This window comes from Bos mutus, chromosome 24 (assembly GCF_027580195.1).
Source record: "Bos mutus isolate GX-2022 chromosome 24, NWIPB_WYAK_1.1, whole genome shotgun sequence".
Classification (NCBI taxonomy): Eukaryota; Metazoa; Chordata; class Mammalia; order Artiodactyla; family Bovidae; genus Bos; species Bos mutus.
The window spans coordinates 61,031,128-61,058,138 of NC_091640.1; the positions used below are offsets into that span (position 1 = coordinate 61,031,128).

At 43.0% G+C, this 27,011-nt stretch overlaps 1 protein-coding gene across 1 annotated transcript in view; it reads left to right on the plus strand.

The window, feature by feature from the left end:
* Positions 1-27,011, plus strand: part of ZCCHC2 (zinc finger CCHC-type containing 2) — a 54,210-nt gene that overhangs the window by 16,681 nt on the left and 10,518 nt on the right. The window contains 10 exon segments of the mRNA XM_070361812.1: positions 8,941-9,052; positions 11,540-11,616; positions 13,829-13,900; positions 15,458-15,570; positions 17,404-17,498; positions 20,040-20,123; positions 21,665-21,722; positions 23,934-24,069; positions 25,143-25,207; positions 25,593-25,687. Of these exon segments, the coding sequence (XP_070217913.1) occupies positions 8,941-9,052; positions 11,540-11,616; positions 13,829-13,900; positions 15,458-15,570; positions 17,404-17,498; positions 20,040-20,123; positions 21,665-21,722; positions 23,934-24,069; positions 25,143-25,207; positions 25,593-25,687 (907 nt within the window).

A 27,011-nucleotide genomic window follows, 5' to 3' on the forward strand; every position in this document is an offset into this window, starting at 1 on the left:
AGGAAACACTCCCACTGCCGAGTCTGTGGCGAGCCTTGGAACCACAGAGGGCAACATAACTGGGAGGAAAAATAAATAATTAAAACCCACAGATTACGTGCCCAACAGTAACTCCCCCTAGCAGAGAAGCAGCGCAGACGTCTGTATTCGCCACTAGCAAAGTGGGGGCTGGGCAGGGAGGCGCAGGCTACATTGCGTAGAGTAAGGACCAGGCCTGAATGCCCCAAGGGCAATCTGAGGGAACTAACTTGGGATGGCAAACTAGACTGTGGGATAGCTACCACACGAAAAGCCGTAACCTAAGACACCGCCAGGCCCACTCACAGAACAAAGGACTGAACAGAGCTAGCCGGCTGCGTGCCGGTCCATCTTCCTCCTGAGACAGGCAGCCAGATCCGGAAGGGGGCAGTCGCAGCCCCAGAGAGGCATTATCTACCAAACTGCAAGCAGGCTTCGTTGCTAACCGAGACTTCTTGGGGTTCTGGACGGTCAATGTCTGTCTGAGAAGGTGCACTGGGTGTATACCCAGAAAACTGAGCGGCAGGGATGGGGGAGGCAATGAGTCGCAGCAACTGCGCTCACCAAACACCTGATCACCTGAGCTGCTCGGACCTGGGAAGGGCACAAAACGCAGGCCCAACTGAGTCTGCGCCTCTGAGGACTACTCGAGTGCCTGAACCTGAGCAGCTTAGACCTGGGAGGTGCATGCAGCCCAGGGCCGGCCTCGGATGGTTCCTGGCGGAGCAACCTAGAGCCTGAGCAGTGTGGGCAGAGAGGGCACACACACCGTGAGCGGGGGCAGGCCCAGTGTGGCTGAGACAGTGTGAGCACACACCAGTGTTATTTGTTTGCAGCGTCCCTCCCTCCCCACAGCGCGACTGAACAAGTGAGCCTAAAAGAAAGCATCCACCACCGTCCCACTAGTGTCAGGGTGGAAATCAGAAACTGAAGAGACCAGCAAACAGAAGAAGCTAAAACAGAGGGAACCGCCTGGGAACTGACAGGTAGTACCGACTACATAGGAAGGGGCCTGTAGATCTTGAGAAATATAAGCCAGATCAAGGAACTGTCTGAAAATGAACTAACCCCACACTGCCCACAACACCAGAGAAAGTCCAGATATATTTTTACTATCATTCTTTAAATTTTTTAAAAAAATTTTTAAGTCCTCTATTACTCCTTTAATTTTCATTTTTATAACCTATTACTTTGCAAAAAAAAAAAAAGACCCTATTTTTTAAAGCAAACTTCATATATATATATATATATAATTTTTTGTGACTGTTTTTTTTCTTTAATACTGTATTTTTGAAAATCCAACCTCTACTCTAGATTTTTAATCTTCGCTTTTTAGAATTTGTTATCAATTTTGTACCTTTAAGAACCCAATCTTCAGTACCCATTTTTACTTGGGAGTGAGATTACTGGCTTGACTGCTCTCTCCCACTTTGGACTCTCCTTTTTCTCTACCAGGTTGCCTCTATCTCCTCCCTCCCCCTTCTCTTCTCTACCCAACTCTGTGAATCTCTGTGTGTGTTCCAGACGGTGGAAAACTGATTACTGGCTGGATCTATCTCTCTTCTTTTGATTTCCCCCTTTATTCCCCTGGCCACCTCTGTCTCCTTCCTCCCTCTTCTCTTCTCTGTATAACCCCGTGAACATCTCTGAGCGGTCCAGACTGTGGAGAGCACATAAGGAAGTGATTACTGGCTAGCTTGCTCTCGCCTCTTTTGATTCCCCCTCTTCTCGTCCTGGTCACCTCTATCTCCCTCCTCCCTCTTCTCTTCTCCATGTAACTTGGTGAACCTCTCTGGGTGTCCCTCACTGTGGAGAAACTTTTCATTTTTAACCTAGATGTTTTATCAGCGGTGCTATATAGATGGAGAAGTCTTGAGGCGACATAAGACTGAAAACCAGAAGCAGGAGGCTTAAGTCCAAATCTGAGAATACCAGAGAACTCCTGACTCCAGGGAACATTAATCGAAAGGAGCTCATCAAATGCCTCCATACCTACACTGAAACCAAGCACTGCCCAGGGGCCAACAAGTTCCAGAGCAAGAAATACCATGCAAATTCTCCAGCAACACAGGAACACAGCCCTGAGCTTCAATATACAGGCTGCCCAAAGTCACTCCAAACCCACTGACATCTCATAACTCATTACTAGACACTTCATTGCACTCCAGAGAGAAGAAATCCAGCTCCACCCACCAGAACACCGACACAGGCTTCCCTAACCAGGAAACCTTGACAAGCCATGTGAGGACGCTCCACAATAAAGAGAACTCCACAAGCTGCCAAAATGCAGAAAGGCCACCCCAAACACAGCAATATAAACAAGATGAAGAGACAGAGGAATACCCAGCAGGTAAAGGAACAGGATAAATGCCCACCAAACCAAAGAGAAAGAGATATGGTATCTACCTGATAAAGAATTCTGAATAATGATAGTGAAAATGATCCAAAATCTTGAAAACAAAATGGAATCACAGATAAATAGCCTGGAGACAAGGATTGAGAAGATGCAAGAAAGTTTTAACAAGGACCTAGAAGAAATTAAAAAGAGTCAATATATAATCAATAATGCAATAAATGAGATCAAAACCACTCTGGAGGGAACAAATAGTAGAATACAGAAGACAGGATTAGTGAGGTAGAAGATAGAATGGTAGAAATAAATGAATCAGAGAGGAAAAAAGAAAAATTAATTAAAAGAAATGAGGACAATCTCAGAGATATCTGAGACAATGTTAAATGCCCCAACATTCGAATCATAGGAGTCCCAGAAGAAGAAGACAAAAAGGAAGACCATGAGAAAATTCTTGAGGAGACAATAGTTGAAAACTTCCCTAAAATGGGGAAGGAAATAATACCCAAGTCCAAGAAACCCAGAGAGTCCCAAACAGGATAAACCCACGGTGAAATACCCCAAGACACATATTAATCAAATTAACAAAGGTCAAACACAAAGAACAAATATTAAAAGCAGCAAGGGAAAAACAACAAATAACACACAAGGGGATTCCCATAAGGATAACAACTGATCTTTCAATAGGAACTCTTCAGGCCAGGAGGGTATGGCAAGACATACTTAAAGTGATGAAAGAAAATAACCTACAGCCCAGATTACTGTACCCAGCAAGGATCTCATTCACATATGAAGGAGAAATCAAAAGCTTTACAGACAAGCAAAAGCTGAGAGAATTCAGCAGCACCAAACCAGCTCTCCAACAAATGCTAAAGGATATTCTCTAGACGGGAGACACAAAAAGAGTGTATAAACTCGAACGCCAAACAATAAAGTACATGGCAACAGGATCATACTTATCAATAATTACCTTAAATGTAAATAGGTTGAATGCCCCAACCAAAAGACAAAGACTGGCTGAATGGATACAAAAACAAGACCCTTATATATGTTGTCTACAAGAGACCCACCTCAAAACAGGGGACACATACAGACTGAAAGTGAAGGGCTGGAAAAAGATATTCCATGGAAAGAGATCAAAAGAAAGCAGGAGTAGCAATACTCATATCAGATAAAATAGACTTTAAAACAAAGGCTGTGAAAAGTGACAAAGAAGGACACTACATAATGATCAAAGGATCAATCCAAGAAGAAGATATAACAATTATAAATATATATGCACCCAACATACGAGCACCACAATATGTAAGACAAATGCTAACAAGTATGAAAGGGGAAATTAACAATAACACAATAATAGTGGGAGACTTTAATACCCCACTCACACCTATGGATGGATCAACTAAATAAAATTAACAAGGAAACACAAACTTTAAATGATACAATAGACCAGTTAGACCTAATTGATATCTATAGGACATTTCACCCCAAAACAATGAATTTCACCTTTTTCTCAAGCGCACACGGAACCTTCTCCAGGATAGATCACATCCTGGGCCATAAATCTAGCCTTGGTAAATTCAAAAAAAATTGAAACCATTCCAGGCATCTTTTCTGACCACAATGCAGTAAGATTAGATCTCAATTACAGGAGAAAAACTATTAAAAATTCCAACATATGGAGGCTGAACAACACACTGCTGAATAACCAACAAATCACAGAAGAAATAAAAAAAGAAATCAAAATATGCATAGAAACTAATGAAAATGAAAACACAACAACTCAAAACCTGTGGGACACTGTAAAAGCAGTGCTAAGAGGAAGGTTCATAGCAATACAGGCATACCTCAAGAAACAAGAAAAAAGTCAAATAACCTAACTCTACACCTAAAGCAACTAGAAAAGGAAGAAATGAAGAACCCCAGGGTCAGTAGAAGGAAAGAAATCTTAAAGATTAGGGCAGAAATAAATGCAAAAGAAACAAAACAGACCATAGCAAAAATCAACAAAGCCAAAAGCTGGTTCTTTGAGAGGATAAATAAAATGGACAGACCATTAGCCAGACTCATCAAGAAACAAAGGGAAAAAACTCAAATCAATAAAATTAGAAATGAAAATGGAGAGATCACAACAGACAACACAGAAATACAAAGGATCATAAGAGACTACTATCAGCAATTATATGCCAATAAAATGGACAACGAGGAAGAAATGGACAAATTCTTAGAGAAGTACAACTTTCCAAAACTGAACCGGGAGGAAATAGAAAATCTTAACGGACCCATCACAAGCACAGAAATTGAAACTGTAATCAGAAATCTTCCAGCAAACAAAAGCCCAGGTCCAGACGGCTTCACAGCTGAATTCTACCAAAAATTTAGAGAAGCGCTAACACCTATCCTTCTTAAACTCTTCCAGAAAATTGCAGAGGAAGGTAAACTTCCAAACTCATTCTATGAGGCCACCATCACCCTAATACCAAAACCTGACAAAGATGCCACAAAAAAAGAAAACTACAGGCCAATATCACTGATGAACATAGATGCAAAAATCCTTAATTTTGTTAAGGATTTTTGCATCTAAATTCTAGCAATCAGAATCCAACAACACATTAAAAAGATCATACATCATGACCAAGTGGGCTTTATCCCATGGATGCAAGGATTCTTCATTATCTGCAAATCAATCAGTGTAATATACCACATTAACAAATTGAAAAATAAAAGCCATATGATTATCTCAATAGATATAGAGAAAGCCTTTGACAAAATTCAATATCCGTTTATGATAAAAACTCTCCAGAAAGCAGGAATAGAAGGAACATACCTCAACATAATAAAAGCTATATATGACAAACCCACAGCAAACATTATCCTCAATGGTGAAAAATTGAAAGCATTTCCCCTAAAGTCAGGAACGAGACAAGGGTGCCCACTTTCATCACTACTATTCAACATGGTTTTGGAAGTTTTGGCCACAGCAATCAGAGCAGAAAAAGAAATGAATCCAAATTGGAAAAGAAGACGTAAAACTCTCACTGTTTGCAGATGACATGATTCTCTACATAGAAAACCCTAAAGACTCCACCAGAAAATTACTAGAGCTAATCAATGAATATAGTAAAGTTGCAGAATTTAAAATCAACACACAGAAATCCCTTGTATCCCTATACACTTATAATGAGAAAATAGAGAAATTAAGGAAACAATTCCATTCACCATTGCAATGAAAAGAATAAAATACTTAGGAATATATCTCCCTAAAGAAACAAAAGACCTATATATAGAATACTATAAAACACTGGTGAAAGAAATCAAAGAGGACACTAATAGATGGAGAAATATACCGTGTTCATGGATCAGAAGAATCAATATAGTGAAAATAAGTATACTACCCAAAGCAATCTATAGATTCAATGCAATCCCCATCAAGCTACCAATGGTATTTTTCACAGAGCTAGAACAAATAATTTCACAATCTGTATGGAAATACAAAAAGCCTTGAATAGCCAAAGCAATCTTGAGAAAGAAGAATGAAACTGGAGAAATCAACCTGCCTGATTTAAGGCTCTACTACAAAGCCACAGTCATCAAGACAGTATGGTACTGGCACAAAGACAGAAATATAGGTCAATGGAACAAAATAGAAAGCCCAGAGATAAATCCACGCACATATGGTCACCTTATCTTTGACAAAGGAGGCAAGAATATACAATGGATTAAAGACAGTCTCTTTAACAAGTGGTGCTGGGAAAGCTGGTCAACCACTTGTAAAAGAATGAAACTAGAACACTTTCTAACACCATACACAAAAATAAATTCAAAATGGATTAAAGATCTAAACGTAAGACCAGAAACTAAAAAACTCATAGAGGAGAACATAGGCAAAACACTCCCCAACATACATCACAGCAGGATCCTCTATGACCCACCTCCCAGAATATTGGAAATAAAAGCAAAAATAAACAAATGGGACCTAATTAAAATTAAAAGCTTCTGCACAACAAAGGAAACTATAAGCAAGGTGAAATGACAGCCTTCAGAATGGGAGAAGATAATAGCAAATGAAGCAACTGACAAAGAATTAATCTCAAAAATATACAAGCAACTCCTGCAGCTCAATTCCAGAAAAATAAATGACCCAATCAAAAAATGGGCCAAGGAACTAAACAGACATTTCTCCAAAGAAGACATACAGATGGCTAACAAATACATGAAAAGATGCTCAACGTCACTCATTATCAGAGAAATGCAAATCAAAGCCACAATGAGGTACCATTTCACGCCAGTTAGAATGGCTGCGATCTAAAAGTCTACAAGCAATAAATGCTGGAGAGGGTCTGGAGAAAAGGGAACCCTCTTACAGTGTTGGTGGGAATGCAAACTAGTACAGCCACTATGGAGAACAGTGTGGAGATTCCTTAAAAAACTGGAAATAGAACTGCCATATGACCCAGGAATCCCACTGCTGGGCATACACACCAAGGAAACCAGAATTGAAAGAGACACGTGTACCCCAGTGTTCATCGCAGCACTGTTTATAATAGCCAGGGCATGGAAGCAACCTAAATGTCCATCAGCAGACGAATGGATAAGAAAGCTGTGGTACATATACACAAGGGAATATTACTCAGCCATTAAAAAGAGTACATTTGGATCAGTTCTAATGAGGTGGATGAAACTGGAGCCTATTATACAGAGTGAAGTAAGCCAGAAAGAAAAACAACAATACAGTATACTAATGCATATATATAGAATTTAAAAAGATGGTAATGATAACCCTGTATGTGAGACAGCAAAAGAGACACAGATGTATAGAATAGTCTTTTGGACTCTGGGAAAGGGCGAGGGTGGGATGATTTGGGAGAATGGCATTGAAACATGTATAATATCATATGTGAAACGAATTGCCAGTCCAGGTTCGATGCATGATACAGGATGCTCGGGCTGGTGCACTGGGATGACCCAGAGGGATGGGATGGGCCAGGGAGGTGGGAGAGGGGTTCAGGATGGGGAACACGTGTACATTCATGGTGGATTTATGTTGATGTATGGCAAAACCAATACAATATTGTAATTAGCCTCCAATTAAAATAAATATATTAAAAAAAAAGAAATGGTTGACCTGTTCAGCTAAACTTCCAATTAACATAAGTATTTAAGAGGATTACAGTGCTTTATTTATATTGATTTTTGAAGTATTTATAGCTGTTTTAGGCCAATGTGGTTGTATTATTTTGTAGTAAATGATTATATGGTTTGGGTTGGGAAATACATGATTTTGTTATTGTTAGAAGAATTCTTATGTCTGCCTTTTTTTTAATTCAATAATATTGAAAGTTGGTGAGTGCCATTCAAAAGTTGGATGCTGACTTAAGAGGTTGATGCTGTCTTTCTTCTTAAGTGTTTCTGTGTAGACAGCCTTTATTTCCTTGGGTTTCTAGAAGACGACACACCATGAGGCTGAAGCTTAGCTCCCAGGGGTATCTGGTGTGATGCCTGATTCCTAGGAATAGAGCCATCAACTGACAGCTCGTACTCACTGACAGGTCAGGAGGCATGGTCAGACTATAGAACAAAATGTTTTAAATTAGAATGCTTGGAAAGTTTAAGGTCTTCTGTTTACTTCATTTTTATATACAATTAAAAAATTAATGTGTATTATTTATTGCAGATTTGTAATATTATAATTAGCTCCTGTAACTGAGATAATTTTGGTCTGAATAGTGTTTTGAGATTCTGAACATGAAGTGGGGGAGGATAAGGTATGAATTCTGATATAGATCCATTATAAAGCTATTTTAATTTTTGGCTTACCCAGTGGGTTAGAGTAACAATATATTGGGTTGATCAAAAGATTCGTTCATATTTTTCCATAACAACTTAACAGAAAAATTGAACTTTTTGGCCAACCCAATCCATGACGGTGTTTGAATTCTGAGAGCCATGTATAAGATTGGCAAGCTCTTCATGACTCCCAAGTAGCATTTGTAGGGATAAAACTTACTCTAGTTCACTAATGGTAGAGCACCTAGTTGATATTAGATGGTTTAGCATTAATGTAAACTCATTGTCCACACACATTCTTGTTTAGATTTGTGTATTGACGATAGCCTTAAAAATTTTTTTCCTAACAAAGCATCTTGTTAGACTGTCACTAAGACCAAGTAGTGAATTAAAAAACTGCACGAAAACATAAAAAATACAGATGCCCTTACATCTGGGGAATAACATAAAGGGTACCGTCTTTTTATATGTGATCATGGTTCACTTGGGTAAGGAATTGACATCATTGGCGATTCTGAATAGCACTATGCTGTGTGTGCCCCCCAAACTGGGACAATTAAATAATTGATAGAATATTGCTGTTAAATGAAGATAAATATGGCTTTCTCTTTCCTGCTCTGGCACTGTGCCTTTCTGCTCTAAATGTGTAATCACCTATTTTATCTCTAAAATTGCTGTTGAAATTACTGCTGTTAAAAGTATCACTTTAATCTAGTTTATTTTTGTGGCATTCATTGTTCTTAGTCTCAGATGTAGATTAACCTGTGCCCCCCTCTCTCCTCTAGAATGACTCTTCTCATGGTGATTATATGCAAAGTAACGAGGCCAGTTTAATAGAACAAGCCCCAATACCTCATGATGGTCTTACTGTGACACCTCACAGAACCCAGCGAGAAGGTATGTTGTATTTTTCCTAAACTGTAAACCGTCTGTACACAGGATTGCAGAGTGCTACTGGTGCTGACTAATTCACCCCCTTGCCCCTTTGTGGAGTACAGAACTCTGTGGGTCCTGGGTTTGGCTCAAATGCTGGTCCTCTCGCTTCCTTGAGTCTGCGTCTGGGCTCCAACTCCGCAGCCCCCTGGCCTGTCCCAGCCCACACTTACTCGATTCTGCCTTTCTTAAATCAGGCTGCATACTTCTGGAGGGCAAAGACTTTAACCTCCCTCCAAAGTATTAGTACAGTACTTTAGCTGTAGAATGTGCTCAAGGTCTGCTGGAAAAGTCAATTTTACTGAAGTGCACTGTAAGAGAGAAGAGATTTCTTACAAGCACATGCTTCCTGCAGTGATGCAGTTTTCAAGAGGTCTGGGTGGGGGAGTGAAAGGACATTGCCACCTGAAGAGAAACGGGTTCACATGTTCTCTTCCCTTTACATCTGGGGGTCCGTTAACCTGCTGAGGGAAAATTTGGGAAGGGTGAAAGATAGGCGGTAAGCATCATACTCAGTTATAACAGCTTTGAATTGATGTCTTTCTGTTTCCTTTTAGTTCCGATAATAATCCTTTTCATGTAATGCATTTTTCTTCACAGAGGAAAAATAGATATGAATGTTTAAGGTTTAGAAAACGTTTACATAATTAGCTGCTTCTGTTCGAGATTACTGAATCTTGAACGGTAATCTGGAATCCTGCCTGGTCTGCTTCAGCCAGGCTCAGTGAAGCAGAGTTTGGGTTTACAGTGAAGGTCCATTGTGGTTTTTTGTCATTTTTCTTCTTTAAGATAGTTGAAAAAAAATAAAAAGACTACATCAAAATGATACTAATTAACTGTAAGGTGGTACTTATAGATGGTTTTTCCTATATCTTTAACTTTTAACAAATGTCCATAGTCCATGCTCTGCAGTTCTTTGAGAGTTGCAGGGCCGCCCATTATCAGCCATCCCTCACCCCATGCCTTCTGTCTCCCTCACCTCGATTCTGATAGATCACAGCAGGTAGAAGTGAAATGGAGCTGAAGCCACAGCCATGCTACTGTGCCACACTGCTCTGCGGCCCCCTCTCTCAGCCTGCTTTCAGAAGTAAAGCTGCTTCATATTTTGGAACATTGATTAGTTCAGATCATTTTTATTTAATAGCACCATCCTTCACCTAATTGAATACAGCAGCTTTTGGAAACAGCAGGCCCCTCCCCTCCTCCAGCCTTCATCATACGCAGCAGTGCTGAGCCACTGCAGGCTTCTCACCCCACCTGGCGTCTGCGGTTGTTTCGTCTCCATCCTCAACGTTCTCATCCACCAAGGGAAACTGGCCCAGAAGGAGGCCACCAAACACTAGACATTTGGAAAGTTAACACAAAATTCTGGTAATGGTGTCTCCTAATGTCTGTCAGCAGATTTCTGTAGTCTTATGATTCCTGCTTTCTCAGTGCCCACCTTCTGTGATCTATAGCAATCTTACTTCTTCCTGCACACTTTTGTTCCTTTGTATATTCTACTTCACCTGTTTTAACTTCTTCCTTTAAGGCAAAGTGAGTCCTTCCCTTTTCTTTTCCATCTCCTGTCCCCTGTGACTCGAGCGGTGACCTTGTGTTGAGTCCCTTTCCTAACTTCTTCCCTGTGACCTTTATCATCTTCATTACGATTTCTTCTACTTACACCTGAACAACAATTTTTTCCCTAAGTCCTTACATCATGCTTAGTAGACTGGCTCTGTTCACTTTGTGAAGAGGCTTACTTGCTAAGGTGGTAACTTCTATTGAAGGATGTATGAAATGAGGACTCTGGGGATTTGCACTTTGACTTACTTCATGAGTGAGCTGATCATCTTATCTAGTTCAGTTCAGTGTAATTGTTCTTAAGTCACCAGTGTAATTTATGACCACTATTGTATAATAAATTGTGAGAAGTTTTACTACAGTGAACCATCATAATTCATTATAATGTTAAGTTGTGTTACCATTGTATGATATTAAGGGTCACACTTGAGGGAAACAGTTTTTAAATTCTGAATTGGAAAGAAGTCTTTATCGCTTTCCTATTACTTTTGAAGAGTTCCCCACCTCATTTAAGAATTTTTTCTAGTTTATACCTAATCTGCCTAAATAACTGAAAGACTCTAAAGTGTTGTATTTGTGGTAACAGTTTTGAAGATTCCTCTAGATAAGCAATCTTCACTGCAGGCACCTCTTATTATTTATCTTTGGTGCTTAGCAGAGTGCTTGAAACGACTTTAGGCACTCAGCATACTCATAGATGTAGAAAGAAATTACTTGATGGATGGACAGCACATTGTTGTGCTTCTGGGGTTTTTGGTTTTATTCCATGATTAAGGCCAGTAGTAAAGATGAAGATAAATAGCTTAACCATTTGGCTGTGTCAGGTTGAATAACTGAAATGTGTATCTAGTCTCTGTAGAACAAGTCAGCATGTTTTCTTTCTTTCAGCTGTACACATTGAGAAGATAATGTTGAAAGGAGTCCAGAGAAAAAGGGCTGACAAATATTGGGAGTACACCTTCAAAGTAAGCTACTCTCACCCAAAAAAGATACCTCACACTGTGTTCACTGATCTTTTGGAAGGAATGAAAATTAATCTTTGGAAAAACTAAATGGCAGGTTTGCTAACTTAAGAAAAGCTGTGCACATATCTGTGTTTGTCTTAATTAAGGGGATGTGCTGTTTCCAGTATATACTGCATGGTTTGCCCAGTTTAAAAGATGTATCACATTAAGATTGCTCTGCCAGTTTGATTAAAAAGAAATAAGAGCCTTAGATTTAAGGCGTAAACAAACCTTTAGAAAGTGAAAGTAACCACTCAGCAGTGTTGAGCGTCCGGAAGACAGGCGTAGCCTTCCGTGGCGGTCTTCCCCGGTGTCTCTTCTCTTCCTCCGAGGCTGCTGTTTCCTGGCCCCGTTGCCTGCTCTGGTCTCTGGTTGCTCTGCTGCCCTTCTGTCCGTCACACGGTGTCTGACTGAGCGCAGAGCCCAGCGCGGTTGGTCCCCGTGGCTCCTCTCTGCCTGTGGCCTGTGCTGTGGACCCTCGCCCGCGTCTCCCTCCTCCCTGCCGGCCGCACCGGCCAGCGCTGCTCTTCAGGCGGGCCGCCTGCGCTGCAGCTGCAGGGCAGAGGCGTCTCTGTGCGCCCGCCCCTCACTTCCTTCTGGAGGAGCTGCCCGCAAGACGTCAGCGGCCCTGCCTCACGAAGTCACTTCTGATCCTGCAGCAGAAGGTCTTTTCCTTCATCCCGGGTGTACCGCCATCATCCCTTTCCCAGGTTCTTGTACTTGGGTTACATGGTATTTCTTTCCAGAAGGCTGTCATCTCCGAGAGAGCAGGAGTCATCATCCTCTGCATCTCACCGTGTCTGACTGGCCTTGTTTTGTTGAATAAGTTTTGGGACTAGCTTCTGCCTTCTGTAGAAGTATCCTCAGTTTTCAAGTTTTAAGTCCTTATCTTCACATCTCATCTACCTTCTGTAACATTTGACACCAGCCATTCTGCACTCTTTACTCAGCTAGTCCAGCTCTCCTTGCATTGCTGGAGCTCTTAGCTCGTTCATTCCTTAAGGCCTTTGTGTTCTCTGGCTCTGAACCATCTATCGGCCCCAGATTGAGCCCCCCGCCCAGGTCGTTCTTGGCGCCTGTCTCACGTGCTGCTTGCAGCCCCTGCTCCGTGCCTAGTGCACTGTCTGTGGAGCCCTGGTCACTGACAGAATCTCTCTGCTCATGGGCTCTGGTCTGACTCCTGCACTGGGCTCTGACCTCAGCCCACAGAGACTTCATTGTCTTGTCCCCTCCGTATCCTTTCATAAACAGTGTCTGATACCAGTAGCTGCTCAACGACCATTTGAATAATTAGAAGTCATTTAAAAGTTTGCCCCCTTAATAAGGATATTTGTTTGAGGGTTGCTGGGTAAAATGCTGAAGGTATTGTTAAGTATTTGGTTAATTGTGGCATGAGTAGTTGCTAAGGCTTATGTGTTACATAGTTCAAGTATTTACTCAGCTCAGATAATTGTAAAGTAGAAATTATTAGTGGGCCACCATTGAGTCCACTGAATTAAAAGTATCCAAGAAGTAGGTAGGTAATCAATTTTAGTTGTGGCTCTTCTGCTTGCTTAGAGTTTGAATCTGTCAGTTAGCCTTTTTGAGTTTTAGTTTCTCCATCTGCAAATGGAAGTAGTCATATCTGCCTCATCCACCTTCATAGGACTTTAAAGCATTAAGATAAAGATGATGAAATCTTTTCCTAAACTATAAATTCCCATAAAAGCACAATACAGCACTACCAAAGAGGGGCAGTGAACCCGGTATTTCTCTTAAGAATGTGTATTTAATAAGTTTCAGGAGATAGAATTTTTCTTTTTCTTGGGGCTTATATATCTGTACTCTCCAAGTGTCATTTTAGAGTCCTACAACTTCTCCAAAAGGAATGTAAGACATTTCCCTTTCTGAAAAATTACTAAAATGTAGGCACATTTATAGAAGACAGCTTGTTTTGAAAACCATGCAATTTGAAAGGAGTTACTAAAATTTTTAAGTAACATGTCAATATACAGTTAATTTTAACAATTTTGAAGAAATTATGATAACAGATTAACTTTATATTTGTAATTTGTTGATACTGATAAAATTTAAGTAAGGTCATCTGTTTTACACATGGCTTTTTTCCAGTCAGTTCTTGCCTGAGAAATAACTGTATAGTATGTGTTGTTGTTTTTTTTTCTTTTTAAATCAGGTAAATTGGTCTGATCTTTCAGTCACAACAGTAACAAAAACCCACCAAGAACTACAGGAATTTCTACTGAAGGTAAAAATACAGATTCTACTGTTAAAATGATTTTGATATAATACAGAGAATCCAAAAACTTTAGCACCAAAGTAAACACCAGGAATATTAAAACATGTATGTAGAGGTTGACTTACAACTATTCATGAACATTAGCTGTAGAAAATGTCATATTATTCTAAGCATAGATTTTCTTATGTTATATTGCTAATATAAGGAATTGAAGGCTTTCCACATTAAAAAAAAAAAAAAGGAACCTTATCATTCCTAGCTTCTTGGTGAGACGTATGTTGTTGGTGGCGATGTGCCCAGCACCCAACAAGGTCTCTGCTCTGGGTTTCCTAAGCTTTGACTGTTCTTTTTCTTGACAGATTTCATTTTTTAGTAATACAACTTCTGTAAAGCTTAGATTTTTTTAAAAATATATATATATAATTATTAGTCCCAAATAGCTTATCCTTCAGAATCACAGTAATTAATGACCCCTGTTTAGCCAACATTTGAATATAATGTTTTTTTATGTAAGACCAGTGCCTTATCAAGTTATATGAAATAAGTGGCAACATAATGTACTTCTAGGAACGAATTTCCTATTATAAAATATCCTTTCAAGTTTACCATATGTCTTTTTTTTAACTGTTTACCTTCCTTTTAAAATCCTCTGCAAAATATAAGAGTAAAAACTGTTCCCTTCACAACCTGTGCTCCCTAACACTAACCTTTGCGGAGGCTGATGGAGGGCACTTGAGTTTGCTGAGACGTGCAGGAGTGCGGTCGGGCCTTCCAGCCCCTTTTCGGGTTCAGTGGCCGCCTCCCCGCTGCTCCGTGGCAGCTGCGTCTCGCACCTGTGTTATTCCTCCGCCCCAGAAGCGCGGCTCCATGGAGGCCAGGTGTAGGTTTCCTCTTCGGTGCTGTGTTCACAGCGCCAGACACAGTACTTAGGACACAGTCGGAGTTCGAACTGTGTGTTGACTGCACGAATGAACTAGTAATTCATGAGAAGAGTTACAAAAACTAAATCGTTGCGAGGTTTTGTAGATGGTTATCCATCAGGCCTCAGTGTTTTTAAAGAAGAGCTTCTAGCACACTGAGCTCGGCCAGGGCTGAGCTGGGGCTCCAGAGGGTGGGGACTGTTTGTGTAAACCTTGGGGTTTTGCCCCGTCGTTCCCACCTAGCTCTTCACTGGAGTGTAGCATTGGCAGTCTGAGGTGGCCTGAGGTTCACGTGTGAAACAGGAGCCACAGAGGTGGTAACTACAAAGACAGGCCATACTTTGCAGAGTGCCATATGAGCTCTGGGAAATGCTCCATTTAACTGAAGCTCCTCGCTGTGGGTGTCCGGGAGCGGGAGGGAAGCGGGGTGAGCGCTGCGGGTCCCCACCCCACCCCCCGCCCCAACCCCGCGGGGATGCCCCCGGGGACCCTGCCCTGCCCGGCGGCTGCTCCAGGCTGCGGCCCTGTATCGGGAAGGTCTAGAAGGGGAACGGCTTTGGGGTGATGTCTGAGCAGGAGGCACTTACGTTCCTTTTATGCCCCTGGTTTGTGCCCCCAGTGAGTGAGAGACGTTTTTGTTTCCTAGCTTCCCAAGGAGTTGTCTTCGGAGACATTTGACAAGACCATCCTCCGAGCCCTGAATCAGGGCTCGCTGAAGAGAGAGGAGCGGCGGCACCCTGACCTGGAGCCCGTGCTGAGGTGAGGTCTGCGCACCGCGCGCTCCCGAGGCGGGGGTCTGCGCGCCTAGGGCTCCTGAGGCGCGCTCCCGAGGCGAGGTCTGCGCGCACCCAGGGCACCTCAGGCTGCACGTGGCCGGCCGGGGCTGAGAACCCGGGCAACATCTCTGCAAAAGTTATATTAAAGAAGTGATTTTTTCTTATACTTCCCTTTAAAAACACCCTTGGTGGTTTTGTGAGGCTAGGCTGTGGTCTCAGGACCATAAATCGGATTCGGGACACTGAATCCAGTTTGTGGGCTTTGGGTTAGTGTCACTGTCATTCATGCCGTTAAGAAATGCAGCAGTTGTAAAGGAGGGGGAAGTCGAAAGAGGGAGGAAATGAGTGTGTAAGTGAGGGAGGAAAGTGTGTAAAGAGGGAGGAAATGAGTGTGTAAGTGAGGCGGCCATGGGGCCGGTACAGGGCCTGGGGTCTGCGTTCCCTTCCGCCTGCGCTGTGGATTAGGAAGATGACAGTGTGGTAGGGAAACGTGCATTTGGGGTTGGATGACGTCGTCATGTCAGATGCAATCTTGTTTTTTTTAATTGCACGAGTAGTTGATGGCCACTTTGTGTCCTGTTTGGGTGTAATTGCTCTCTTGTGGCCCTGCAGCAGTGAATCTGACGAGCCTGTATGCTGATTACAAGTCCCTGCCTTGTACTCAACATGACTGTACTTCTGACCAATTAGTTGGTTTGTAAACATAACTGGATAAATAGAAGCCTTTGGATTTTAATCCCCAGCGTTTGGTAGTGTGTTCAGACCTGGAAGTTTAGATGAGCACCATACTAGGCGTCTGTTTCTCGCCTATCTCTCCATTTCCCCCTTTGTCTTCCTGTCCAGTGTTTACCTCCACATTTTGAGTTCCAATAAGAAGTTTTGTCTAATGCATAAGGACGCTTCGGTCCATAAGGGTCAGCTCTTGGTATGGTATTTGATAATTTTGTAACTAATCAGAATGGTAGGTCTGAAACCTTGGGGAGTCAATAAGAACTAAAGTTTTGAATGAGCACTTAAAGTATTCAAAAGCAATGAAAAGGGATTTGTATGTTGAGCAGGGTGACAGTTAATGTGTGTGTACTACTTGAGTATCATAACCTTGAAGAATGTTGAAATTTCCTAAGAGGAAATTGGAGCCAAAAGGCCACATGCCTTGTTTAGGGTGATTCAGCTTGTAAGTGATTGAGCTGGTGTTCACATCCCAAGTAAACTTTCCATCAACTTTCCGTCAGACTGTGCTGTAACTCTGCCCCTTTTGTAGGGAAGACCTCCACTTGGAATCCCCTAATGACATTAATAGAACACGAGGAAAGCTGTTTTTAAAGATAACAGCTTAGACTCATGGTGTGATGCATACCGAGGTGACTCATCAGCCACGCATGCCTGAGTCTGCAGCAGTACTTGTGACCAGCCTAGCGGCGTCTTGTAGCTTCCGGAACTCCCGCGCTCCGAACTTCCCGGTGTCTGTATTTTCAGGGGGTGGGACAGTTCCTTCATGGAACTGTGAAGAAGGGTGAAGAACCTGTAGTTGTTTTTCTGAGCAGAAAGGTGACTGCTAATAATACGTGTTGGGTCAGAATTGAAACCTTATCAGTAGATTATATAAAGTTGAAAATAAGCCTGTTTATTAGATTCTTGTAGATAAGTCTTTTATTCATTTCCTCCTATGGGGAATACATTAGCAAACACATCTTCTTTTTCTTAGGAAAATAGTTTTTGTACCTGAATTAAACTGCCGCGTGGTTTGTTTACCATCTCACCTATCTTGTGGGTTTATTGCATGAAATTAACCAGTCTCTTTTCTTTTTACATGCAGGCAGCTATTTTCAACTTCATCACAAGCTTTTCTACAGAGTCAGAGAGTACACAGCTTTTTTCAGTCCATATCATCTGACCCTCTGCACAGCCTCAGTAAGTGTCTCTGCTCCTCCGTATAAATCTGACATTTTTCTGGCCTGGATTTCTTGCTGTACCATGCCTCCCTGTATATGGGATTGCCATTTTAGTTAAGGTTAAGTGGCATACAAATTAGAAACATTGGTAGTTTTTAGTGAATTTTCACTGCAGTTTTAAAGAAAGTAACTTATAAAAGCTAATGTCACAAAACAGTAATGATCTGTATGTGAAAAAATGTATAAAAGAGTGGATATATGTATATGTATAACTGATTCACTTTGCTGTACAGCAAAAACTAACAGCTAAATCAGCTGTACTGTAATGAAAATTTTAAAAGAAAAAACGCTAACATCACAAAACAGGGGCCAAATATCTCAAACCCATGGGCCTTCTGGATCCTCAGGCCCCTTGATAGACCTGACTCACAGGTTGCCAAGACACTCTAGTGCAGCCTGGATGATGGATAACCTCTGACCTCTGCCCCTATTCCCATAAGGACCTCCCCAGCCTCCCAGGCTGGAAGCTCGGGCCTTACCCTCTTCACGTTTCCCCTTCATATCCAGTCGTTTAAGGACCAAGCCATGCCAGACAGAGGACGTCTTCCTTCTTACCTTCTCACCAGTCCCATTGCCAGGCCTGTTTTTCATGCACAGACTGTACAAAGTCTCACTTCTCTCCGACTCTAGTTTCTCGCTCCACTGTAACCTGCCCCAGGATTGTCTTGGGGATCAGTTTGTTAATCCTCTTGTTATTGTTCAGTCATTAAGTTGTGTCCAGCTCTGTGACACCGTGGACTGCAGCACACTAGGCTCCCCTGTCTTTCACTGTCTCCTGGAGTTTGCTCAAATTCATATCCATTGAGTCAGTGACGCTGTCTAACCATCTCATCCTCTGTTGTCCCCTTCTCCTTTTGCCTTCAATCTTTTCCAGCATCAGAGTCTTCCATGAGTCAGCTCTTTGCACCAGGTGGCCAAAGTACTGGAGCTTCCATCCACCCTCTATTCAGAGCGTTAAACACCTGCTGTGAGGCTCAGGCCCTGTCCTGAGCATCCTTGAGCCTCCTCTCGCTGGCTTAAAGGGTTGGCAGCCACTCGGTACACCTGGCCATTTCCTATTCCAGGGTCTTGCTCTTTTGCACCCTTTTGTCACAGTCTGTTAAGATCACACCTGTTTTTTGGGACCCAACTGGAATAACCACCTCACAAGGATATTTCCTGCCTCCTTGTACGTTCCTGTGGTCTGGTTCGCCCTCACGTTTCAGCATTCATCACAGTCTGCTTTGCGTTTGGTTTTGTACACATCTATCTCAGCTGCCTTTTCTAACAAATATTTTGCCAGTAACATCAAAATAGTCAGTGCTTTCTTCTTGAACCAAGTGTGATTTTTTTAAATGAATATCTATAAATAGCATCTGTTTAGTTCTGAAGAAGCATTGAAGCCTGAAGTTAAGCTTTTAATTCAGATTTTAGCAAGGCTGCCTAGGAAAATGTGCTCAAGTGAGTAGTACACACATAAATAAGAGGAAACTCATCTGGAGAGTTTGGCAGTTTGTAAATTACATGAGCAATGTTAAAGAGGCTGGTGGATTTTTAAGATCTCAAATTGTATGAAATCAAGATAGTGTATTAAAAGACATGTTTTGAAATCGTGGAAAATCTCAAGTTATTTCACCAAAGAACATATTGTTGGCAAAGTTCATGTTGCAGCCACTCGTTTAAGAAAGGGCTTCTCTAGTAGCTCAGACAGTAAAGCATTCACCTGCAATGCAAGAGACCTAGGTTCGATCCCTGGGTTGGGAAGATCCCCTGGAGAAGGAAATGACAACCACTCTAGGATTCTTGCCTAGAGAATTTCATGGACAGAGGAGCCTGGCGGGCTACAGTCTGTGGGGTTGTACAGGGTCAGACATGACTGAGTGACTAACACACACACTTCTAAGAAACAACAGTTCCATACTCCTCCTGCCTCCCTGCAATAGCAATATTCCACATTCTGACATCCGAGAAAACAGATGTTAGACACCCAAATGACTTAAAATGGTAACCTCTGCAAGCCCACTGCTCTGTCTGTAACGGAGAAGCGATCCGTCTCGTACAGTGTGTTCCGAGGGCCTGGGCTGGCCCATGAGCGCTGAGCACGTGTCTGGAGGAGGAGCAGGAGCGGGAGATGCTGTGCGCTGCTGCGGCAGCCTGATGTCACCGCACTGTCCTGTCATTCATAAAAAGGGCACGAAACTGACACAGCACAGACACTTAGAAGCGCCAGCCAGTCCATCTCCTCATTGTGCACCGGGCACACGGGCAGGCAGACTCGCCCAGTTGCTCCAGTCCTGTGACTTCTAGGGGGAGAGCTGGCTGCGTGGCTCAGGGCCCCCACTCCCAGCCTGATGCTCTGTGCCAGGTGTCCTTGCTTTCTTCAGAGTCCCAACTACTGGAGACGCTCTCTGTACCATTAACTCCACCTCTCAGCTTCTGTGGGAGAAAAGTAATCATTACACTGGTATATCTCACTATGATAACTTCCCTGAAAGTTAATGATATTTAATATTTCCTGCAGATAACTTACAGTCCTCTCTGAAGACCTCCAAGATACTAGAACACTTGAAAGAAGACAGCTCGGAAGCATCAAGTCAAGAAGAAGGTAAGCGTTGATTCCCTGGGATGAGTCATTCTGCACAGTGTTGTTGCAGGGGAAGGTAAACAGGCCGTCAGCACAGACCGAGGATCCGAGAGACAGACGTGTGGGGACTTGGTGTGTGAAAGGTGGTGTTTCAGAGAACCGTGAAAGTGTGTGTGAGCAGTGGTACCGGCTGGCTTTCCAGTCGGGAAAAATTATATAATTAGATCCCTACTTCTGTCGCGCACAGAACGTTTCAAGTGAATAGCACATTATATGTAACATATGTAAACTTAATGTAAAATATAAAACTTGAGTTTTCAAAGGTTAGTACTCTGGGACAAGAAGGCTTTCCAGACAAGACAGAGCAGCATGGCCATAGGGGAGATCTTTCTGTTCTAAGTTAAAGCTTAACATGTGACAGAAAGCCACACTGAAGATATTTGCAGGGTATTTACAGGTGAAGGCTCCAGCCAGGACTATACAGTCTTCAAAAATCCTTGAGAAAATCAGTCTGGTCAACAACAAAGGGAAAGATAAAAATAGGCAATTCACAGAAGAACCTTGAATGGTTCCGCCCCCTGAGTAGTCCAGAAAATGCAAATGAAAAACAATGAGAAGTTTTTCTCATTGTCATCTCATTATCATCAAAGAGATATCCAGAGATATCCAGATTTCATACCCATCAGACTGGCAGACCTTTTTCAAGTTTGGGAATTATCAAGGATATGAAGTAAGGGGAATTCTCACCACTGTCAATGGAGTTTAAATGGGTGCAAGTGTTTTGGACAGAATTCGACGCTGTCGTGCAGTGGGAGGCGGTCCCTGCCTCTCCCCAGCATTTCTGCTTCTGTGAACATGGTTGCCCGTGGGCTCAGGGGCCAGGACTCGGGCCGTCCCGGCAGGCTGTGGGGGAACGGCAGAGCCCTGAATGTGACCCGAACGTTTCAAATGTTGATAAAGTTATGAATAGATTGAGGCACGTTCATGCTGGGTGGCAGTTAAAATAAAGGATATTTAGAGTATACTCAACCATGTGGCACCACTGTGTGTGTGAATGCACGGATGAGTGGTTAAACACGCGCGCCTCAGCTAACCTCTGGGGGGAGAGACTGGATGCAATGGAGGGAGGCATGTAATTGTTCCTGGGTGTTTCCTTTCTTAATAAAAAGAGGAAAATACAGAGATATCCAGGAGGTGAGTACATGGGTGTTGGTTTTATTAATATGTATTTTTATGATATATGAGACACTTCATTTGTCTTAATGGTTAAAAAAAAAAGGCCTGAAATTCAATGTTGTGGTTTTACAGTTTAATGCTTATATTCAACTTTTGTAGTTTTGGACAAATTTGATCTGCTGTTAGGTGGAACGTGTTTGAGAGGCTATTTAAGGACGTTCGTCACTGACTGTGTCTTTGGAAATTGTCTCTTTGAGGAATTTTCCGTGAGCTTGGAAGCGCTCCGGGTGGTCTGTGAACACTGTCACAGTCATAAATCAGCTGTGGGCTCCGTTTGCATTTTGCAGAAGGGTGTGGTGTAATGATTGTTTTTTCCTCCACTCCAGATGTGTTACAGCACACTGCGATCCACAAGAAGCACGCTGGCAGAGGCCCGCTTGTGCAGTAGGTATCTCTCTCCCAAACCCTGAAGGCGCTGTGTGCTTGTGAATCACTGTCCTGTGTACTTACTGAGATTCAGTTACCATTCTGCCATTTGACTGCTTGCTCGTTATTTGTATCATCTTTAGCTCGCTCTCCTTGCTTTCGGGTGTTTTTTTTGTTGTGCTCTTCTCTTGTATCAGCCACGATGGTTGTGCATGCGCTGTTTCTCAATGCTTGCGGTGGTTACCTGAGGTTTTGTTCTGCGTTGGCAGCTTATGAAGGCCTGACCCCAGTTGTGCTTGTACCACCTCCCACGTGAGGACCTTCATCACTGTCTTCACTTACCTCCTCCTAGCTTGCAGACTGTGTCTGTCATGTGTCTTAATTCTCTTTTAAACCTCATGAAGCCTTTTTTTCATTCATCATTTAGATACTACCATTCCATTGTTCTTCATTCCTTCCAGTGTGTCTGAGCATCCTTCTAACTAAAGAACACTTGAGAATCTCCTATTTCATTGTGTGCCAGTGATGAGTTCACTTTGTTTTTCTCAAGAAGAAATGTCCCCCTCGCCTTCCTTTTTGAAAGACACTTCGCAGATAGGACATAGGACTGCAGGCGGGTCATCACTTCCTGCAGCTCCGAGCGCCTGGGTCACCGTCTCCAGGCCTGTGCTTTTGCTCCCTCACTTCATCTCCTCTCAGCCCGGTTTGATTTCTGCCTCAAAGCACTTAAAATCGTCTGTGTGACTTCCGACCCTCTCCCACAGCCGCAGTCCTCTCCAGGCTCCCGCCACGAGCCTGTTGGCTCTTGGCCCAGGGTTCTGTGTGGGTGCTCTGGGCCTGTGTGGCCCTGGAACCGGCCAGCTCAGAGCGGGAAGTTCCTTCGCCCAGGGCTGTGCCCTCACTGGTGGGGAGCTCCGGTTCCTGCCCCTGGGGAGGTAGCTGTGGGAGTCCCAGGGGGCTTGAGCCTCTGTAGCTCGTGGCGGCGGCCCCAGTGACAGCACCACAGGCTGGCTTCTCCTCCTCCCATCTGACTTGCCCCTCTCCTTCCTTGCTCCTGCTTCCCAGATGCCCGGCCATGTCAACCACGTCACCCAGACTCTGCTTCTAGGGGGAGCTCAAGACCGCAGGTAGCCATTGTCTCCATCCTGTTACTCTCTGAAGGTTAGGGTGCTTCTCCAAACCCAGACTGTGTGTTTGAATTTTCCCATTGTCTGGTTTTCAGCAGTTCCCTGTGATGAGTTTGCAGCTTTCTTTGAGTGAGCCCCTCCTCTGTGGCCCTGGGCGCCCACAGGCCAGGCTTTCCGCCACATCGTGCGTGCTCTCTCAAGCTTCTTCTGCTGCTACATTTTTCCCCTTTCCATGCCCCAGTCTATTTTCTCATGACCAGATTTCCTCTTCACTGAGTTTTTTCATCTGTTTCCATCCATTGAATTCCTGCTGCTAAGTCGCTTCAGTCATGTCCGACTCTGTGCAACCCCACAGACGGCAGCCCACCAGGGTCCCCCGTCCCTGGGATTCTCCAGGCAAGAACACTGGAGTGGGTTGCCATTTCCTTCTCCAGTGCATGAAAGTGAAAAGTGAAAGTGAAGTCGCTCAGTCGTGCCCGACTCTTAGCGACCCCATGGACTGCAGCCTACCAGGCTCCTCTGTCCATGGATTTTCCAGGCAAGAGTACTGGAGTGGGGTGCCATTGTCTTTCCTAATTTATTTTATAGTTCTAGAATTTAAATTTGATTCCTTTTTCTATTTTCCAGTATTCCTCCAAAGTTCTGTCATCCTGTAGCTCTTGACCAGTGTTGAGCACTGTTAGTTTAGAGTCCGTGTCCGGTAATTCTCTGGGTTCTCTCTGAGTCTGTTTCTGTGGCCTGTTCCTCTTGATTTCCAGTCACATTATGCTGTCCCTTCCCTTGCCTTAGACACACACAGTCCATAGCGATTGTCTCAAGATCGGGGTTAGTACCCCGGCTGTGAGCCATGTGGAATGAGTCCAGAGACAGACTGTGCCTTTGTCAAGCTCCTCAGAGACAGGCATTAATTAATAAGTAGGTAAGAATGCTATGTACTGGCTTATTTTCATAGTTTACTTTTTTCCTTAGAGCTATTGCAAGGCATTCTATAAAAAACTAACGTACTGAAGAAAGGGTTGCCATCGCTTCTTCACTATATGCTCAGTAGTTGGGATTTCTGAGGACAGAGCTTCACACTGGCACAAACTCTTTCTTTTGCTAGCACTGTCGGTGCAGGTTGTTCCCCGGTGGACGCGCTCCCCGTGCAGTATGCTGAGCAGAATGGGGTCATGGATTGGAGGAAGCCAACCTGTGCCACCGTTCAGCACCAGGAGCAGTGTGTGGCCTTAGTCGACCAGGTACGGGGGTTGTTTTGTCTTCCGCCATGCTGATCAGGCGGTGTTACTGCATGTGAGTCAAGTTCCTTAAGCACTGTGAGGTCTGCTAGTGTATCTGGTAAGAAGAAATGAAGGAACATTTCAATGTAAGACTTTGAAGTTAATTGGTATACATGACCTAAGCTCCTCTGGGACCTGAAGAAGTGTATTTATATCAGTTTTATTACTCAGAAATACTAATACGTTTTATTGTGATGATGCCGGAAATGATTCACTAGGGATACACCGTTATGCCACGGTTTTTGCTTTGAAAGAATCATTCTCGTTTTGGTCCCTGTCTCGCTGTGGAGATGTGAGCTCTGAAAGGTCTCTTCCCTCGTGACCTGTTGGGCCAGTTTCCCAGCGCTCCCAAACGTGATTAGGAAGTACTCGCTTTTCATTGCTGGTGTAGTCAGAGAGCCGCGTGCTCCCCAGTGAGTTTAGGGCCATGGACCGCAAGTGCAGGGGCGATGCTTAGTGGGACCGCTCTGGAGAGAACCACCTGCTCTAGAAAAGGGATCTGTATTACTGGCTAACACTCAGGTCCAGATGTGAACCTTTACTGGGATGTGTTTTATGAACTAAAGCATTAAAACATACTTTGAGAAATTGTGTTATTAAAGTCATGCTCACTGATGGCTGATTCTCAGGTCCACCTGACTGTTGTGTGTCTTCATCTGCCTCGGGGCCTCTACCTTTTCTTCTTAGAGTCAACACAATCGTGTGTTCTACCGACCTGAACTTGAGAAGACTAGTAAACCTGTAGCAAATACCAGTTACTTGATTGTATTTTTTTAGTGACAAAAAGAAAACAATCCATTTTATTAATAAAAGCAAAATACAGAATAGGTATTTTTCTCATGATTAAGTATTTGTCAGAAAATATGCAAATTTTAGTGGACCAAGTAGGTAACTTCAAAAAAGATAGAAAATAAAAATGTGTTAGAATACACAACTGGGGTTGTGTCATTTTAGTGTCTTGTATCAGAATACGAGGATGCCTCCTTGAGTATGGCCGTGCTTTGGTCCAGTTACTTTTTTATTCTTTTCCGTAGCATTCAACTGAAAAACGAAGTTTATCTTCTATAAGTAAGAAGAAAGGAAAGCCACAAATTGAAAAGTAGGTTTGATTTAATGTTTCTACTAATAGAAATTGGTCAGAGAAGACAACATCTGATAATAGACCTGTTTAGTTTATGTAGTATAAATAGTATTTTTATATTAGTTTTCTCTTTATTTTTACTCTGGACTTCTTTTTTTTAGTTCTAGATAATCAACACATGTACATAATAAAAACAAGGCTGTTGTCATGTATCATATTCAGTTTGGAGGGGCACAGTTTCCAGTCCTGCACACTGAAGGGTAGATCTTACATTCACATATACCTTACTAAACTTTTTTTTTAATTATTAAAAAAATTGAGGGGAATTTTATTAGTGTTGTACTTAATGTGTTCTCTAGGGACTGTTAAAAAAATGTTGGTAACATGTATACTTTTGGCTTAGGGAGAAAATTAAGAAAACTGACAGTAGATTGAATAGTAGAATAAATGGTATTCGAATCTCTGCTCTTCCGCACACCCACGGTGGTTCTGTGAAAGGTAAGGGAGTTTTTCTTTCAATTACACATCACCTAAATATATTTAGCAGGGTACCTATTAGAGTGGGTGTTGAGCTGTTGTGTCAAAGCCTCACACACATTTTCCCTGCATTGATGTGAGTAGTAATTTCTGAATTAACTCCATGAATACTTCAGACATATTTAATGCAGGAAATCTGGTCTGGCCTCGGAGGTGAAGGGACGTCTGCCGCAGCTACACTCCGGCCCCTTTCCCTCCCCCTGGCAGCAGCGGTCTCGTCATGGGTTTCCTCTTCAGCTACTCCCTGCTCCAGAGCAGAGGCCACAAGACCTGAGGGGTCTATCCAGCCTCACAGAAGCCTGTACTCTTGTGTTAAAGTCATCTTAAAAAATCTTATTGACTCTTTCAAGCTTTAATGACCATCCTTTGTGGAGGTTTATGGGAATCCCAAGCTGAAGTCAAGATTTCCGGGAGAAATATCAGCAACCTCAGATATGCAGATGATACTACTCTTAGGGCAGAAAGTGAAGAGGAACTAAAGAGCATCTAGCTGAAAGTGAAAGAGGGGAGTGAAAAAGCTGGCTTGAAACTCAGCATTCAAAACGTGAGATCATGGCATCCTGTCCCATCACTTCATGGCAGACAGAAGGGGAAAAAGTGGAATCAGTGACAGGTTTTCTTTTCTTGGGCTCCAAAATCACTGCAGATGGTGACTGCAGCCATGAAATGAAAAGACACTTGCTCCTTGGGAGAAAAGCTGTGAAAAACCTAGACAGCGTATTAAAAACCAGAGACATCGCTTTGCCAGCAAAGGTCCATCTAGTCAAGGCTGTGGTTTTTCCAGTGGTCATTTATGGGTGTGAGAGCTGGACCATAAGAAGGACCTTGAGAAGACTGAGCGCTGAAGCATTGATGCTTTCAAACCATGGTGTTAGAGAAGACTCTCGAGAGTCCCTGGGACTACAGGGAGAGCAGAGAAACGTGGGGAGCCAACTCATTGGAGTAACTTTTCGTGTTGTAACACTGCAGTGTCTGAGATTCCCGTGGTGATGGCAGCTGAAAGAAGGGGGCGCTGCTGAAACAAGGGGACAGGAGTTCTCGGTGGACGACTAGAAACAGCCGCTGCCGGGACTCCCTGTCTGTTTGCTCCTGGTTCGTTCTCTGCACTGCCTTCTAAGCCACATGCTAAATCAGGTCACCTCGAGTTAAGATTCCTGTCAGGTATACGCCACCCTCATAACATCACTCTGGTCTCATATGATGTGGGAACTACATCCAAAAAGTTAGTAATGGTTTCTCCCCTTTGAGCTTCATATTTTCAGAGATGCATGTGGACTTTGATCTC